The sequence below is a fragment of the Pieris napi genome, chromosome 20, assembly GCF_905475465.1.
Source record: "Pieris napi chromosome 20, ilPieNapi1.2, whole genome shotgun sequence".
NCBI classification, from domain to species: domain Eukaryota; kingdom Metazoa; phylum Arthropoda; class Insecta; order Lepidoptera; family Pieridae; genus Pieris; species Pieris napi.
In genome coordinates this window covers 9,461,445-9,481,638 of record NC_062253.1, presented here as the reverse complement: position 1 = coordinate 9,481,638, position 20,194 = coordinate 9,461,445, and the positions used below count along the sequence as shown (strand labels likewise).

Here is a 20,194-nt window from a genome sequence, read left to right as displayed (position 1 = left end):
TTATTCATACCAGTATTTTGGGAATTTGTAATGTTACTAGTCTCAAGACATGATTGTGAAAACCTTAGCACGTACTATACGCAATAACTAATACTAACAGTTGATCTTTATATGGATAAATTAAGAAGCACTCTGTGGTCGTATTTTTAACTTAACGGAGGCACAAACATACATTGAATACCTATAGTAAACTATACAAATTTATTTTTTATTAACTTATTATTTTTTATTGATTATCGTATGCACGAGTGTTTATCGAAAATTATCGTAACAGCGTACATACGATTACTTGACGAATCTATGGTAATCTTCGTGCTAAGGTCTTTACTCTCTTGTCTATAGAATTTACGACTGATAGCAATTACGTTTAGTATTTTGGTTATCCATAACACAACAAGTACAAAAAACACTTTGTTATTGCACTCAGCAATTGATAGAATAATAAATCAGTCAGTTTCGGTAACGTCACTTCTAGAGTTTCCAAACTCATTCACAGATTAAAAATTACCAGATTCATAGACAAACATAATCCTACAATAATTTACACTCGACCCAGCCTTTTATATTAATTCACTGAATAAATCAAGTGCGTAAAAATATATATTTTATTCTAAATTACATGGCCATACATACTTGTACATAAACGCCGTTACATCTATTGAGAGTAAAATTCATTTAAAATAAATATTTACATTTAGTTACTAATATAAAAATCTAATCACTAGCCATTTAATTCGCAATTATATAAAAAATGATGCGAAGTACGCTGTCTTTTTGGAAATAGCCCAGTGTTTGACTTTCACTTCAAATATTGAATAACCCGCAATAGAAACTAAATACGTCAATCTATACGCATATAGATTTGTCTCTTTCTTTCGGATTGATTTTGAGCTGTTAAAGAGAGAACGCATGCGTCAATGCGAAATAGTGTACTCAGTTTCTAACGCAAAACAAGTTGATTGGATGTCAATTAAGAGATTTGTCAAACTGTCAAACAAAATGTCATGCCTTTTTTTTAATTTATTTATTACCTGAATACAAAGTCCATTGGCACTTCATGCCTTTTAAGTTTCTAGAATTACCTGTTCAATAGTGTTGCTGCAATTAAAAATAATATGTAAATTCAAACTGACGTAAGTCTAGTCTAGTCAACATGAATTAATTTGATATTGACAGTAGTCAGTTAACATTAACATTTATCAGAAACTGTGCTTTAAGAATTAATATTAATTAAAATTAAATATTAATTCTTAAAATATTTTTATTCAAAAAGTTTTTCATATAATAATTCCTACAATTAATTAACAAACAGACAGCGTAATTCAGCAAAAACTCAGTCCCATATGTGTGATGTACACAACTATTATAAAATGAATAACGTGAAATAAAATGAATAAAAACGCATACAAAAAAATATTATGCAATTACCTAAAGCTAACACTGGACAAAGTAGAATTTAGTTTAAAAATATATTACGTCATTTGCTAAACACGTAAAAAAATTCTTACTAAATCCAATACATTAAAATAATTGATCAATTTTAAAAATATGTTGCGTCAATTTATGCGCCTAAACGATTTAAAAAGTACGTAAAATGTTATTTCTCTATCTTTTGCTTACATTAGACAGAGATAGCCGACATTATCAAACTTGGTGAAAAATTATTATGCTTAGTGACGTCATAGTTTCAATAACAAATCGTTGATGAAAACATTCGTTATATGAGGTTAAAATAGGCAGTGACTATTTAAAAAAGCTTAACTTTTAAATATAAATTTCGCTACAACATCAAAAATATTGCACAAATATCGCTAAAAATAGAAAACTTCATCTAACAATTCAAAAATATTTGTCAAAATTCGACTTCTGTAAAGAAAACTGATTTTTAAAAGTCCCTTTCCGTATTTAATTTTAGGTCCAATAAGATTTTACATACGATATTGCTATTTACGACTTTCATTTGTTTTGGTTGAAATTTTATGGTCCTTCGATCCGGATTCTCGTTAAATTGTAAATATGTTTTGTCGCCTTGAAGCATAGCAGTATATACCTATTGTATTTAGGTTTTTAACTAATGTATAACATGTCATTGTTTGTATCGGCACTTGTTTATTTATGAATATATAAAACCTTATTTCTAACATTCTACAGTTCATTGCATAACCCATCATAATTCATTTGTCAAAACATCCTTGTGTTACCGTAAATATAGCAGTGCCAACTATTAGTATTTTTATATTCACACGGAGTCCTCGTACATTGTCGATGTACGTCAGAGTTGTGTGTCAGGGTTAGGCGCGAGTGGCGCGTCTTGTGGTGTATCTTGTCTTTCTCCAGGGTTCATGTCGATTCGTCCCGCCCGGCTCCATACTAGCATATCCATTATAAACGCTAGGAACATCAGACCAGATGAGAGACCTGGAATGCAAAACCAACTTTAGTCAGTAAATATTTAAAAAGTTTAAAAAAAAGGGTTTGATGCTTGTATGAATAAATTAAAAAATGATTTTTTTTTAGCGAGACTTGGTGACCACGATTGCTAAGCTCTCAAAACGTAAATAACTCAACGAATTCGCGTTTATATGAAGTTGTATTAATGACTCGCGTAAACCAAAGACAATACTACCTTTATAATGGTTTAATATTTCGTGTAGTCGTAACTAGACGCGCCTTAATCATAATTATATTTCATAATACAATCATAGGAAATACAGATTTGGTAGATATAATATTCGACAAAGGTGGCGTTCTCTAGTTCCGGGGGTCAAGTAGTAGCTGCCTATAAAGCGGTGAAGTTTTTTGCCAATAAGGTCAATTAAATCAAAGGCTTATCCTACATTTCTATTAAGTGAAAAAAAAAGGGTGCGTGTACTTATGTACGCGCGTAAGAAGTTATACTTCTTTGGCATTATTAAAAATAGTTTTTGATTGCTTGCAAATAATTAATTACAATTAAATAATCAAAGACTGGAAAAGGAGTATAATAAAGTTCAGTTTACATTTGAAAAATTAAATAAATAAATATTCTCTTACATTAAGTGTAACATAAATTCTATTATTATTCGAATGTTGTTTTTAAATTAAGTCAAATGCCGTAGCATCTTCCGTGGGCAACTTCATTCTGTTAATTTTGTGTCACGGTGCGCGCGCATCGTAAAATTTCACTCTCATCAATTTTTCATAACGCGCTTAAAGAAGTATAACCTCAAAAATTAATACTGAAGTTACTGACCATCATGGCTAATTAATGCGTAGTGGGTACATACACAAGATTTCTAGCAAATAGTAATTATTACTGCCTAGGAAAATACAGCCTATAAAGAAAAGTGTTTAAAGAACTTTAGGCTATCCGAATAGGAATGAAGATTTCTGAATAATTCAATATTGTAATTGTTTTACATAACGTGATGTCAATCGGAATTTCCACTGATCAAAAGTCACTCCCACACATTTCTAAGAAAATATAAATCACGCAGCGTCATCACGCGATCGCGTCGTACACGTGACTGAATATATTAAATATGACACAATATATGTTAATCGAGATGAAATAAAGCAAGTTAATCCATACATTGTTATCAGTTAAATCTAGATATAACTTTAATAATATAAGCCTAAGTCTGGATGTTTTCGTTTTGGTTCACTGTTAGGAAGGAAATCTGAAACGTTTTTTTCGAATCGTATTTTTATAGTATCGTCCTAAACCGATTAAAGATCGGTTTAAAAGTATGATTAGTCTGAATATTTGTATGCAGCTACTGCTACCCGCAAACTTCTGCATGGATTTAAGATGAACTGTTGTTTTATTTATTTATTTATTTATTTATTAACAGCTCAATGGCCAAACTTAGACTAAAAACAATAAAATACAATTAAGATTTACAAAAATCAGCTTCTGTCAATTCCATCGAAATAAACGATTCTTTAGTGAGCCCTCGTCCACTATTTATTATTTATCAATGTAGTTTAAAAAACAGAAATAACAAATTATATGTTTTGTTTTGACACAATTTTTTGTTTTTATTTCATTATGATACAGCATACATAAAATACATACAACCCTTAATTTTCTATTATTATTTGGATAGATTTGATTGAACTAAAATAATGTTTCCAAGAAAATTTCTACTAGCTGACCCGGCAAAAGTTGTTTTCCCATGTATATTATTAATTTAATAATTATTTTATTATGTTGTATGTGTTTGATTTAATTAGGTATTTTATCAAAGTCCATTCTGCAGTTACAAAATATCAGTCGATTCAGTAAGGTATTAGGCGATTTAGTATCCAATTTTAATATAGTTATTTCAGTATTAATAGCTTGGATATCGCTTGGGATCGCGAGTCACAAAAACGTACCATTACCGTACCGTACCGTATTACCACCGTACAATTTCAAATTCTCAATTACAGATTACCGGTGAGTATATCTATCTCACTCACCCAGGAAGAAATGCCTCAAGCTGTCACTGTCATACGACACGCATCCGCCAAGTACGCCGCAAGCGACGTCCCGCAACCGACAGGCCGCGTCCACTGCCGCCCCAAACACTATGGGGCACGGGACATTCCCAAACACTCCAATAGCGAACTGTATCACCCCCATCGCCATGGCCTTATCTGGAACGGACTTAAACTCAAAACGAGACGGGATTCGAATTTTATGTTCCAGGGTTTTAGAGTGTATATGTTAACGTAGAATTGTAAACACCGTTAGATTGTAATCTATCTCGCGAGATTATAAACTGTCGAAAGATTGTGAACCTCAACGTACTGCTTACAATTTAACGTATTATTATTCGGTAGATTGTACTACACTAACTTAGTTATCATTCAAACTTCTTTGGTCAATTACAGATTAATTTTACTTTCCAACAATTTCATATAACTACCGAATAATAATACGTTATATTGTAAGCAGTTCGTTGAGGTTCACAATCTTTCGACAGTTTATAATCTCGCGAGATATATTACAATCTAACGGTGTTTACAATTTTACGGTGACATATATACCTTACAGAAGAAGTAGATAGAATTCAGTTGTGTTCATAATTATAAAGGAAAGATTTAATTTTATTTTCGACTTATTATGAAGAAAATGCATTCGATAATAATTTGACTTTAGTAGATGAAGTACTATTTTATTTATTTATCAACTCATTTAGATAATATAAATTAAAGAGACAACGCTATCGTTATCGCTATCTAACGAACTCTTGCAACCCTGGTAAGGAAAAATAATGTGAAAAGTGCAAATAAATTTAAAAAAAATGATTGTCTAAAATCGGTTTACGGACGAAAGTTTAACGTGACAACGTCATAACAAAGCATTGATGAAATGATTGCATACTTTTAAGAATAAAATTAAATAATTTTTATTGAATTACCACTATTTTGTATGGATACAAAGGAGTGAATCCTCGGACGCATGAGCCAACCTAGTGGAAGAGAGTCCCGTTACGCTCATTGCGCAAGCGTACAACGAGCGTAACGGGACAATGAGTCATGATTTTTCGTGCGTGCAGCCGACTTTCATCGATTTATTGGACTTTGTCACGTCAAAAATTACAAACTAAGACTTTTTAGTGAAATGAATTATATTGATCTATTATATTAATTATAACTTACCATGTTTATCCGTACAGCGTATAATTAATAACACAGCCCCGACTTCACCACTGGCGTGTACGAACATAATGGCCGCAAATATCGCTATGAATAAATAGATCTGGTTGCAGGAACCGCCACATTCGCCGCTCACGGCAAATCCGCCGTTCGATATGTCCTCATACGTCACGTTTACTGCATCGTATCGTTCCAAACTGAAACGTTCAGTCATTATTGGAACGCAAGTTTCTAAATCTTACAGTTTATAATAAGTACAGTTTTGTACACCAACTAGATGTTTTTATTTATTTAATCTGATATTTGGAATGAATAAATAATTTACCAATTAAAACGTCTAAGTAAAGCTTGCCTGTATGCAAAGGCTGTCAAATCTGACAGCGCTGTCAGAAATTTGACAGCGCCAAGACGAGATTATGATTTGAGATACGAATTAGAACATGGAGTTTAATGTTTTATATTCTTCTCACAATTTAAAAAAAATATGAAATGGCAATACATACTACTATTGACAAGTATGGCGCCAAAGCGCAAAGTGAAGGTATGTGTAATATTTTTAAAGTGTAACTTCTTTAGGCGCATGAGGGTAAATTTTTACGGAAACGTCACGAAGATGTGCAGCGTTTTGTCGAAGAATAGGAAGAGAGCGATTGAGACCGATTGAGAGAGTGAGAAGGGCGAATTAAAATTTTGTAAAGAGAATTAATGAAATATTAGTATTTTATATTTTATGCAAAATAATTTATTGAAATCTTAAATGACGAATTGTAAAGTAAAATGCCACGTGTTTTTATTATAGAAGAAAATTTATAATTTGTATTAAGTTTCCACACTTCTAATATTTAAATCACAATTAAATTCATTAAATTCCTAACATATGTTCCTTTTTCCCTCCCTATAAGTCTCGGAAATCTAAAGTTTTAGATTTGTATAAATATGAACAAGACTTAAAAGTTAGTTTGCCAAAGAAGTTTCACTTCTGACATCTGTACTTTGTACGCACTTTTTTATAGATTTTATGGCCTGGTAACGAGTGTAATAAAAGTAATTTACCATAGATTAAGAAGATTTGTCGTCCAAACTCTTTGCCCACAAAACTAAAACCTTTTTGGAAACAAACTTCATGGAATTGACCGCAAAAAAAATGATTTTAATTTTGATAGTCCGTAAACATTTTATTCACGTTCGAAATTCAAATATTACGAAATTTAACTTACATTTTGTAAGCCTTATCGCCGATAGTGTTGTTATTAACACATTCGCAGTCACTGTAGTACCAAGTATTGTTGTCTAGTTGTTTGCTACTTTGACAACCAGCTTGACACGGAGACATGTATGTGTATGAATCCTGAAAAAATTATATAAAGTAGAGTTTTCACTTTTTGTCATAAATAATTCCAAATTGTCTTACGTACGGATACATCAAAACGAGTCGTAGATTTTGAATATACACTTTTAAATACAGATCACTTGAACTGTAATTGGTGTAAAGTTTGAACTGTTTTTACACCGGAAACATTGATTCATATTTCAAAAATAGAACCCGGAAGAATCTAAACTTTTAAAAACGAATCGACTGTGATTTTAAAACGTATTTAATATCTTTACACATCATTTTAAATTTAGAACGTATTTATACTTTTGAAAAGGGAAGGAAATAAAACTTCTTTTTTAGATTTAGATTAACTTCTTTTTTAGATTCTACCCTCATTTAGCTTTATAAACAATAAAAATATAACCCGTATAAATATCTAATAACAAACAACCTAACCAATTTGTTAAAGACACTGGAAGGAACTAGCGTTTAAGATACAGGCTAGGCCTAGTTTAATCGCTAGTGCACATAGAATTATTTTATGTACGAGGTTGACCAAAATTAATAGTGAAAACACAACGATTCGTTTATAACCTTTAGAATGTAAGTACAAAATGTTTTTTTCGTCAAATAAAGTGATTTTTATTTTGTATAAAACAAGGATTCGATTTTCAAAACTTTTCTATCTAACTTAAATGTTGAGTACAAACCTGCCCACAAACAGGACTATATGAGGAATTCTCGCAATGACAGCCAACACTACAAGTGAGGTTGTTGTTTGTCGTACTCAACACTCTAAAGGATTCTTCGGGACAACTCACAAACATAAGCAGTATCATACCTGAAACAATAAACCAGTTTTATAAATAAAGTCATTTTTTTAAATTTCATATTTATAGAAAAAACAATGTTTGGTACCGAAATCTACTTTAATTAATAATAGGGAATTAAATATGAATTAATCGTTAATTTTTTTTGGTGCCCGGTTAGTAGGTTCGACGTTAGTGTTGAAAATAGGGACAATTTACGGTACAAATCGGACCCATTCTATGCATTACGGAGCGTTCAAGCATTACGTCACGCAATTTTTGGAGATTATTGACGACACACACACACACACACACACACACACACACACCAATGTTAGTTAAACCTTTCGTGACCACCTAGTGACTTTTCATACCTAAAACTTACCATTTAGTGGTGTAAAGTCGAAAATAATATTCAAAATAACGCGTAATTTATACTTATACATATATCTGATATTTAAATTAAAAATAGAAAATAATTAATTTGAACTATAGTTCCATCAAAATATCATAAGAGCGAAAAGGACAAAATATTAGCTAATAATCTTTACCAGCGCTATAGATGGCAGCAGTTGCAGCTGTCCAGGCGGCAACTTGTCTCGCACTCGGGACCAGCTTTAGTATAACCACTCCGGAGGTGATAATACCTAAACCCATCACCAGAATACCGCCAAGACCTGGAAAAATAAACTTCTATGTCATGAATATTATTAACATATATAATATAGGATATAGTTATATTACCTATTACATAGTTTAAATTCAATTTACTCGTAAAATAAAAATTGTCTTATAATAAATTCCTTTTAAATTTAGAAGAATTGGTCACATATACAAAACATGAAGATCTTATTATGCTAATTTTAATTTTAATTTTTTCTTCTATAGGAGCAATTCTATATAAATTCAAATCATTTCACGCCTCTAAGAATACGTCGTGTCATTCCGTCCGACCAAAGACAATTCAACGTTCATCTTTTGTTTCGTACGTTCTCACTGTAGTATAGTCTGTATGGTTTTTGACACATGAGAATACAAAGAATTATGGCGGTTAATTATATTAATTAGATTTGAGTGTGTTAATATGTCAGGAAATTTAATAATAGTTTATAATCTGTAGTGCAATACTTATAATGTAAATTGACGCATACTGTAACTGTGTGTTTTGTTTACCATATAAATTATAGCGTATTGAAAGAAATGTATGTTCATTTCTGTAAATGGAAAGAATATATTTTTTTATAGAACTCGGAGAAATTATCTTGTCAAACTCTTATCTATTGGAAAGAAAACTTTATCATACGTTATAAGACCGCAAAGGACAATTCCGCATAACACCATTTTGTGCGGTGTATGTGGAAAAATCTGTCACTCAAAGATTATACGCGCTAACAAAAAATCATCGTTAACTTCAAAAGACCCAAAGATTACATTTCGTCGTGTAATTTCTTTTAAATTTCTTTGTTTATATCCAAAATATCAAGACGAACAATATCCGAACTCATAAAATCTAGTACCTCACCCGAAACAAGGTTGGCATCGTGCGTGGGCAGTCTGAACTGCTTCTCCAGGTATTTGGGCAGGAATGAGTAGACTCCACTTATGGGCATCAGATGGAGAACCGAACTGGCTGTCCTCCACATTAGGATGTCATTTGTCAACTGACGTTTGATCGTCGCAAAGAAATCTGTGAATTCGTCAATTGTCAAAATAAATGGCGGCAAAATTCCGAGACAGTTAAAACAACAAAAGTTGATTGTCAACACATTTCTTATATCAAAGATGTCACTGTCATTTGTCAAATGATTAGATATTGCACAGAAATTTATTCTGACTCAACTTTATGATTTAATCTAATTCACATCAGATTTTAAATTTAAAAGATTAGGATGTCACCATCATTTGTCATCAGACGTTAAAATTTTTGGTTTTTGTGAATTGATGATGAAAAATAAAATGGCCATGATTTTAATATTGCATTAAAACATTAAATAGCATTTAAACACTTTAAAATTTCTAAGATAAAGAATTGGAATGTCATTGTCATTTATCAACTGTTATTTATTTGACATTGTTTTTAGCCAAATTTACCAGTACGTTTAGAATAATTTACGTGCATTTGATACTATACTATTCAATTCACTGTATTTACATTCATTATTTTAAAAGCGTATTGTTAATAATCCTATTACAGTCAAAACCGTTACAACAACATACCCGTTATATTGACCAAAACCAAAGGTCCCGGTTAAATTCTATGTATTAGGTACTTAATAACAAAGTCATCGGCTGTTACGGCTATCTGTTTTTACGACCTAATATGAGTAGTCCCTTCGATGTCGTTATAACAGATTTGACTATTCTTTAATACATCAGCTTTATTTCCATTAATTAATGAACTTGTAAAGTACCTTTAAACAACGGCTCATTCTTCTCTTTAATCTTCTTGGGAGGCGGTGGTAGAGGACTCTGTCGTATTTGCTTCGGGAAACAGAACATCAGAGAGGAGAGGATCACAACAAATCCTGCTATGAACACCATACCTAGAATTGACAAAACAAAACCTTAGTAAAAGATAAGAAATTATATATAATTAATAAGGATTACTAAAGTATAAAAATTTCATCTCTTATGGATGACCACTAGAGAGATATTCTCAAAGGTCCTTAAGACTTCCAAACTGAGTTTTTTCCCAGTAATAGAACGGAATCTCATGTTACATAACATCAGATTCCTACAAAAGAGTGGCGGAGAGTTTAATGCCAGTTCTTCTCTCCCGTTCTACGCCCTTGATTTGAGAACTGGCAGTAAATATAAAATTAGAAGCATTTAATGAATATTTTTTTTTTTTTTTACGTGTACATTGTGTTAATAAATTAATTATGACTTTTGACTTTTTACGCAATAAAATAATTCAATACAAATACATATCAGACCTGTCAAACTCTTTTTATCTGTCAAAATGTTCAAGGTTGTCATGTGCCAAACTCGTGATAGGGATATCCCACGATATCTAATACCATAAATGTCATTTAAGTAAACAAGAATAATAGTTATATCACACTCCGCCCACATAATATATAGTTACTTAACAAATTTACATACTTAGCATACTATATCTATTCATATTATAACGTACAAATGTATAACGAAGGTTTAGGTGTATGTATGTATTTAGTATGCTTTAATGTATTTTTTTCAAACGGGCAGGAGGCTCATGTGATATTAAGTGATACTGCCGCCCTTCTTCTTTTAGTGCCTCTCCATTACTGGAGGTTGGCCGTCAGTATCTTGAAGCGTGTCTTGTCCTGTGCCAGATGCAGCAACTATTCCGCAGTTGTCCCGTCCACTCCCTAACGTTGCAAAGCCATGATTTCTTCCTTCTACCATCACGCCGTTTACCCTGGATTTTACCCATTATAATTAATTGAAGGAGGTAGCGGTCATGGCGCAACACGTGGCCCAGGTACGCAACTTTCCGTTGTTTAATGGTCAGCAAAAGCTTATTCGACATTCCAACTCGTTTTAGAACCTTCTCGTTTAGAAGGTCTCTACCTTCTGGATCCAGCTTAGCTTATACCAAGCATGCCCATGCTGCCCATACTGCCGCCCAAGGACACTCAATGTGAGAGGGCTAGCAAGTGCAGTGTAAATTGATCTAAATGACAATTATTGTTGGAGATATCGTAAAAATATTCGCTGGCGAAACGGTAGGCCGTATCTACTGACTAATAACTTCGCATCGGTCTAATGAACGCAACACATAGTAAACAACAAAAAAACCATGATTAGCAAAGAATTCTAAAGAACAAAACCGCACTTATACATTATTTATTAGCGCTTTTAACAATATTACGCCCATTATCAATATACGTAATAATACCAAAATCATTGAACCTTGTATGAGACATAAGATAATAGGACTTCAACCTTGATAGTTATAACCTATCCAGTAAGGGAGCGTTCATGTATTAAGTGAAAGAAAACATCGTGAGGAAACCGACATGTCTTAGACCCAAAAAATCGACGGCGTGTGTCAGGCACTGGAGGCTGATCACCTACTTGCCTATTAGACTTAAAAATGATCATGAAACAGATTCAGAAATCTGAGGCCAAGACCTAAAGAGGTTGTAGTGCCATTGATTTATCTTTTACTAAAATTGTATTTGTTTGCCTACGTATGTACTTTTTGTTATCACTCAGTATGACTTTGCTTTGGAATCCTGGTTATCCACAAGTTCTTACCTAACTTGGAAACCAGTCTCCCAATACCTTCTTAAGTGTAATCGTATTGTTGCAAATGTTAAAAGAATTATTATTATTATTGAAGTTAAACTTCTTTAGGCGCGTTAGGGAAAAATGAGTAATTTTTTACGATACGCGCGCACACCGTCACAAAAAACCGACACCCTGAAGTTAGCTATAGTCAACATTTTTGTTAGTGTCGTTTTTCTACAAACGTACCTAGAAACAAATGTTTAAAAAATTTTTTATCTTATTACGCCAAAGAAGTAAAACTTCTAACACGTGTACTTACTTATGTACACGTTTTTTCTATCCCTTAGTTGCTTACAAAAGCTAAAAATATATCTCAATACCTGTGTGGTCAAAATACTAAACCATAATTACAAAACAAAAACTCGGCATTGAACCAAAATGGATCCTGATACATCAAAACAGACCACACTTGCGTTTACAAGGTCATCCGGCCAACGCCAGTCAAGGGCGTTTGCTAGACATTTAGGTATATATTCTACTCGAATTAAAACCGAACGTGTTTTGAAAATTAGAATTGGAGACAGGAATTTAACCTCTTGACATAAACACCAACCGGTTTAGAAGTAAAAGTGAACAAGGTGGTCCCGTGTCCACCCACTAAAACCTCATTACAACCGGCGATGGCATAATTGTCGACAACAAGGCGTAGCCTTGGCCATGACCGTGTAGATAGAACGCTTATTTTAGTCGTCGTGACGCGACATGATGTAACGCATTATATAACACAAAGCGTGCGTTGTGACCGCCAGCGTGACGACGATGCAACAGAGGAAAAGCGAAAGCCAAGAGAAAATTGCATCGCTGTGCAACGCGAACCGGCTGATTTCAATCGAGCCAATCGCTACTATATATAATTAAATAAATCAGTGACGCCACAACCTTTTTAGGTCTGGGCCTCAGATTTATGTATCTGTTTCATGATCATTTGTCAATGTAATATGTCAGCCTCCTGCTTTACGCACGCCGTCGAATTTTTGGGTTTAAGGCAAGGTTTCCTCACGGTTAAATTCGCACATAGAAAGAAAGTCCATTGGATCGAACCTACGACCTCAGTCGCACGCTGGAGCCACTAGGACAACACTGCTCTTAATGACAATAAACGTTAAGATAAATATCATTGAAACATATACAATGTATTCATGGCGGTTACAAATGTACCGATAAAACTCTTATTAATATTCAGTCTTCATCGATGAAGTTATAACTTAAAACAATAAGGAAATACGCGGAACCATTTCGTGATTTGCGAATTCAATCTATTGCAAGTCAAAGCACGCTTATTTTCTACTTGGGCACAAGCAAAAAAGCAGTGAATAGCCAACTCTGTCCTGTACGTATTAAAGATGCCATTGTTACAAAGACTGGAATATCACTTTGTACGCATTCCTTTAGTACTTCAGTCACGTTCGTGCTTTCTTCGTGGATTTTGCGCACAAATCTGAGTCAATGGTTAAGTAACGGTAGCTGACAGTTCCGCGATGTGTGTAATGTGTATGGCTGCGAAGGCATTCCAGCACCCATACCGTAGAGGATCTTTCAATGGGTACATTATACCGGTACAGTTCGTAAAGACCGAAGCTCAACCAATAACAATAAATAGTTCTATGTTACATGAACTCTCAACGACGACTTCACGTTACATTGAAATATAGAAATCCAAGAATTTAAATACGACGTAATTTAAAAGACGAACAAAATTCTAAAATTCTAAAATCAATTAGTCATATAGGTAACAAAATGTACACTTATGAAAGTCAAAAAATAAATATATAAGAAATGCTTCTAATTTTACATTTACTGCTAGTTCTCAAATCAAGGGCGTAGAACGGAAGAGAAATGGCAATAAATAATTAAACATTAAATCCTTCACGACACTGATTAATGCAGATAAAACCGCAACGCTACTGGAAAAGACAACTAAATTTTTATAAGGATTTACTTACCAAGCCACCAAGCTCCAACCCATCTCGGATCATCATATTCGTATCCAGGGTCTTGAAGTGGGTCTACGTATACTCTCGTACACAAAGCCCCGAGTAGAAATCCAAGCGCCGGTCCAATTACTCTGATCCCAATCGTTATTGCTGTAAAAATAAAAATAATAAATCCGTCTGCGGTCATAATAAACGTTACACGCAAGGTGGCTTGCATGCTGGCATGAATTTTATTAATGAAGGTCCTACGGGAGCCAACGATGCATACAATATTAAAGATATTAATGATGGAGCTGGGACATGCATTATGTAAATTGATATAAGTACTAACTGGCCAGCGACCAATAATGCTAAGAAAGACAGTCTAATTACAGTTAGTTTAAGTAAAGAGGTATTAAAGATATCGATAGATAACCCATGGAAAAAAATATATGTTTATTATGGAATATAAGATACAGGTATCACTCATTCCACGTCATTAAATTTGTATCGGTAGACATCCCTACTCATTAGATTATTAGATTACTCCGGCAAAGATATGGGGTGTAGGCCGAGAGAAAAATCTGGTGTAAAAAACTCTCGGTAAAATCAGAAAACGATGAAAGACGGCGAGTAGAACTGAAACTCAACGTCTTTTATATCTGAGACACAGTAATTAAAGTATATAAAGAGATTTATAAAGCTCTTTTTATATAACCAAGGGTTATTGACCGAAAAACAATCAGGTACTTATGCAGCAAATGTAATCATTCTGAGAAATCGACCGCGTCGCTTGCCAAAATCACCCAATGCATTTTGCTTGCATATGGTCCTCTTTGAACAGAATATAAATTTTCCTGTTATCAATATACACTTTGGTGTGACTACATTCGAAAAGGTATATAGATAGCTTATTTATGTAGTTTTTATAATGTTTAAAGTAGCCGTGATTCTATCTCGAAAAGAAATTCGCGCAATAACGTTCAGTATTTCTTCTGATAATGATTTAATATTGCATGTACCGCTTTTATAACTGTTATTACCGGTTTTCGTGTAATTAGCTTCAACCTACTGCATAACACAATTGTCAAAAAATTTAAGTTATTTCGAACTGATTTAACTACTTAAAATTTGATTACACTCAAATATTCAGCAGAGTGGATATACGATTTTTAACCACCACAAGCAATTTAAATACCACAAGCTGTCATGATGAAACAACTCGCTTTTGGTCTTGGGAAGATAATGGTAATAAGGTTTTGATGTATCAAAGTTGCTTGTCTGTGACAACAAAATTCAAAAATCATTTATTCATATAGGTAACAAAATGTACACTTACGAACGTCAAAAAATAAATATATATGAAATGTTTCTAATTTTACATTTACTGCCAGTAATTGTAATTAGCGCCACTCTTTTTAATCGCCAAGTTTTTTGTTTTACACAATGTTCGTAAGGAGCTGCAACCATTACACCATGTTCCACATGACATCTTAAGTAATTAATAATAATAAAATAAATTAAGAACAAAGATTTGTCCTCTATCAGCAGGAGGCATAGTGAAATAGGAGCACGCACTTACATTCACACAGAGATAGCAATTGTATTAACTTTTATTTTAATTACCAATGTATGTTCATAACCGAATAGTCTCGACAGGCTGGTAATGGAAGGGAGGAGTGATGGCGGGAAAAGTCGAGGTCGATCACCTACCCCGTCTGACCAAACTAAGACAATTATGGTTCTCAACATGGCTAATACACTGAGACAAGCTGAGGGTAGAGTGGTGCGGAGACAAGTCGACGTATCGGTTAGAGATTTTCAAGACAGAGACCTTCAGTAATGAAGGCAAGAAGCAGCAAGCAAGATAGATTATTATACAAGATATATTTCTAGCTACTTACAATCTGAGCCTAACATATAGTACTTTTTATTGCATCAAAATGAATAAATTTAATGATTTAAACTAACTTACAAGTCACCATTAGTCTAAGCATCCACAAGAAAACCTTTGTCAATCAAGTTTAAAATTTTCTAAAACCAGTTTACACAAGATACGCATTTTACCACATTCATTGAGGGAATAGAGGCACAACAAGGGACGCGTTGAGTCCAGTTTTGTTCCTTTATCCTGTAGACGTGACACGATTACTTGATACGACAAAAGCTTTACAAAGCCTTAAGAAATGTGCTTTTAGAAACATAAATTACCGATTGTTGGACAATAATATACTGTTAAGTTTAGTTCCAATTCTTTTCATCGAAACTAGCTTAATGGAACTTTAATTTATATTTAATATTCTGAACTTTTTGCTTACTACCCTTATACTTTTGGTATTATATTATAGAATATTTAAAGTGACAGATTGTCCAAATAGAGAACAGAAAGGACTACAGATTAAAAACGTATACAGTAAAACTGGTTGTGAATAGATTAACGGTTTAAACAGACAACTTTTGGTTAGCTAAAGATTCTATACTTTATCAGAACAAGTACTTCTTACACAAAATAGTAGAACATTCGTTAAACTTTAGAATGCGTAATTACATAATTATTATACGAAATAACAATACAAATAGTAAACTAATTAGCCAATTGTAATGTCCTTTTGATAACGAACTGTATATTGAAACCTAAAAACCCATTTACAGACGATAACGTATATAAGGCAGTAGGGTTTATGATAACCTTGTTACATGAGCTAATAAACTCGAAAAGCTACAAGTACATATAGGTGTAGCTTCGAGTCGGGTTTTAATATGGGGCCGTTCAAGTATTACGTAAGCAGATTTACTGCAATTTATCCCCCCTCCCCTTCCTCTTGTCAGCAAAAGTTAAAGCTCTCAAAAATAATAGTACATAAACGTATTAATTTTTTGTTGGAATCCTCGAAAATGCATTTCGTTGTCAAGCGTATGGGTAATATGTGGAAAAAAGTAAATAATTACTGTTGACGTAATCACCAAATAAGAAATTCACCCCCTCCCCCCTATAGTGCTTACGTAATATTTATAAAAACTTTGATAAAAATATATACAGTGCTAACTCTATATAACGACACTCAAGCGACTGTGCATATTTTGACGTTACAGAGAGTTGGCGATAAATAGAAAGTAGAAAAATCTAGAAAAAGAAAAAGTTTATTTCAGACTAGTGTTAGTAATTACATAAAAAAACAATTCTTATTTGAACGCTATTGAATATAGTCTGTTATTTTCGCCTGACGCCTTTTGCTGCACTAGAAGTGATGATGTACTTTTTTACTTGTTTTATTCATATCTTACGAGATATCGCAATCAATATCGTAATCTCAATAGAGGCATCTTCGTGATATAACACGCTCAAGCAATCCCAATTTGTAATCAAAATAATGGATTTCTTAGAAAGTTCGGTACGTATGATGCCGATAGTCGAATTTATTACGGGCTAGGACAATAAAGCGACAAAAGAACGTACACAGTTCCGCAGTTTTAACTAATTTCGGCAACTTAAAAAGTACATTTTATTATTTAATTGTCGTTATTGACAGTGGATGTAATGCTATGTAGAGTATATCATTGTATGGAAGACAAGTGATTTCGACGCTTTAGGGAGTTCGTCGTTAAATGGATGGACGTTACATGGAGTTTTCACTGTATTTTTAATGAATTCCACCTCTCAATACTACATTATCAGGCTTTTAAAATGTCTATAAAGTGTTCCATACTTTTATAAATATAAAACTTTAGAACTAAATTTCCGACATTTATATATTATCAACATTAAATAATACGTTATTTAAATCATTAAAAACTATTTAAAATCTGCGTAAAATTTAAAATTTTCTTTCTAGCGGAACACGAAAATATAGTCAAAACTGTCACTGAAAACCTTTCCTTACAGTTTCCATGAGGCATTTAAAATTCTCAATAAATCAAATTATTCGGTCGAAAAGTTAGTCATTAATTAGATTAACAATAGTGCAATATTTAATGATAAACACGCAAGGTTGACTGATAGTGGTTCATTCAACTGACTACAAATATAATTAATTCTATATAAGTATGCCAAAGTAGTTTACTAGAAGTAACTAGTGTGTCGTAACTCGTAGTTTTAGTTTTCCTGTTTCATATTTTCAATACAAACTTTATACAGGACTAGTAGTAGTAGACTTCACGCACCGGAACTTATAAATCTCAGGTAAATGATTATTGGAGATTAATTCAAATTATTTTTATCACGCTTTATATTAGCTTCACCTGTATGTATGTATGTATGTAACCGACTCCTTCGGACTCGATTTTGACCCACTTTTAACGGACAGATTTAATTCAAACTTTGCGCACCTGTCAAAGATCGATGACAATGCAATAATCCGAAAAAAAAATAAAAAAAATTAATTAAATAAAGGTTGCTCTATAGACGAAAAATATGGCACAGAGCGCCCCACGCTTTTTCACAATAATACCAGTATTTTTTGTTCATTACCATTTTCAGAATAAATTAGGAATTAATTTTCACATTTTAGTTTGATGTGCTTTAAAAGCGTGTTTTTTAGTTTTTTTAAACTATTATTTATTTTTTATTTTAATAGAACAAGGGTCAAACGTAATATATTAAGTAATACCATGAACACATTCAACGCCAGAGCTCGCAAGTGCGTTGCCGGCTTTTAAGAAATGGTACGCTCTGGTTTATTAAAAATTAATTTAACGTAGGAATTACAAAGTAACGAATATAAACAAGAATGTATACTCTTTCGTGAGTTTACACAGTCAGAGGGTAAATCAGTCTCATCTGCTATTGTTTAAAGACCATAGACACATTTTCACGTTTAAAATAGAGTCGGAGTCCAATTGTTTCGATTTAACAAAAATATGCATTTTATCAACGTAAACAAAAACGTCAACGTTGCGAAACTGACCTACGTCAACCACAATGATTGCAGAGTAATATGATAGCCAAACTTGCATAAGAATATGTGAAAATTGCATGTGGAGTTGTGATACGTATAGAGCCTTCAAATGAAAATTATTCACTATTAAATATATTCCTTATTAATAAAGTTACCGCCCAATAAAGTTTATAGGCAATGGTTTCAATGGGAATCGAACATGCCTTGTACGCTTCTAAGTATGTATGACCTAAAGAAGTTTAAGTAACAATTCTTAAAATGCCGGCAACGGACTCGCAAGCTCTCTGGGATTGAGTGTCCATGGGCGGCGGTATCACTTAACATCAGGTGCTGGCCGTTTCCCCCGTTCTATAAAAAAAAAGTTCTAGAAAATAATGTTTATATTGTCTTTAAGAAAAGATTAATTAATCATTTTAATTTTTATTCATTATTAAACAAGTAAATTTCCCTGATTATTTTTCCGACCCAAATATCGGCCAATAGAATTGCACCATTCGACGTCACGTGGTACAACCTACATGGTATTATACTAAAAAAATTTTGTGAAAATTTTCTCTGGTCGTTGCTTCAAGAAAAGTATTAAGTAGTTGTTTTATTCATTATGAAATTCTTATTTGTTAACTGTACATTTCGTCTCATGTATTGGCCGACATTTGGGTCGGAAAAATAATCCCCCGAATACCACACGAGCTTCAAAATTATCGGGCATTTCCCTCAAGGTTCCCTGCAAACAAATATAGTCGTCATGACGACTATATTAATTGTTTGCAACGAACCTATCGGGAAATACCCGATAATTTTGAAGCTCTTGTGGTATTATAAGTGAATATATTATTTATTTAAAAAATATATTCTCGTAAAATTAGACTTGACCTCACGTAATTTCCATTTCAACAGAACCGCCTTTTATCCCCAAAAGTTAAAATCAGAGCAAAAGAATTAAACCAATCAATAACCACAACAAGTAACAAATGATTTCATCGTAAAATATACAGTAAAACGATCAATTTCCTTGTTTTTTTTGTAGACAGTTAAAAGGAATATATTTTAACAAGCTTAAGTGGCGACGAGACGTCCCGCCCTACTGACACATATGCATCTAAAACGCATCACATATGACATTTCGTAAACTCACGCGCACGTAAACCACAATGCAGTTGCGCAATTGCATATTATTTAAACGCACGCTAGTGAAATTATACATCTTAATATATATATTTCTTGTGTGCGTGTGTATGTGACTGAACTCCTCCTAAACGACTGGACCGATTTTGATGAAATTTTTTGTGTGTGTTCAAGGGGATCTGGGAATGGTTTAGATTCACAAATCAGCCCGCCAGATGTTAAGGGTAGTCCACC

The 20,194-nt window shown here is 33.1% G+C and overlaps 1 protein-coding gene across 4 annotated transcripts in view; it reads right to left on the bottom strand.

Annotated features, from left to right (window-relative positions):
- Positions 1–2,116: 2,116 nt before the first annotated feature.
- The window catches only part of LOC125059628 (solute carrier organic anion transporter family member 74D), a 73,637-nt gene continuing 55,559 nt past the window's right edge, over positions 2,117–20,194 (bottom strand). For all 4 annotated transcript variants that reach the window (XM_047664129.1, XM_047664128.1, XM_047664131.1 and 1 more), the window contains 9 exons: positions 13,971–14,111; positions 10,161–10,292; positions 9,272–9,436; positions 8,301–8,426; positions 7,651–7,781; positions 6,843–6,973; positions 5,629–5,822; positions 4,444–4,620; positions 2,117–2,418 (listed from right to left, as the gene is read on the bottom strand). In XM_047664129.1, coding sequence (XP_047520085.1) covers positions 2,273–2,418; positions 4,444–4,620; positions 5,629–5,822; positions 6,843–6,973; positions 7,651–7,781; positions 8,301–8,426; positions 9,272–9,436; positions 10,161–10,292; positions 13,971–14,111 — 1,343 coding nt within the window. In that variant the 3' untranslated portion in view covers positions 2,117–2,272. The remainder of the gene's footprint in view (positions 2,419–4,443; positions 4,621–5,628; positions 5,823–6,842; positions 6,974–7,650; positions 7,782–8,300; positions 8,427–9,271; positions 9,437–10,160; positions 10,293–13,970; positions 14,112–20,194) is intronic.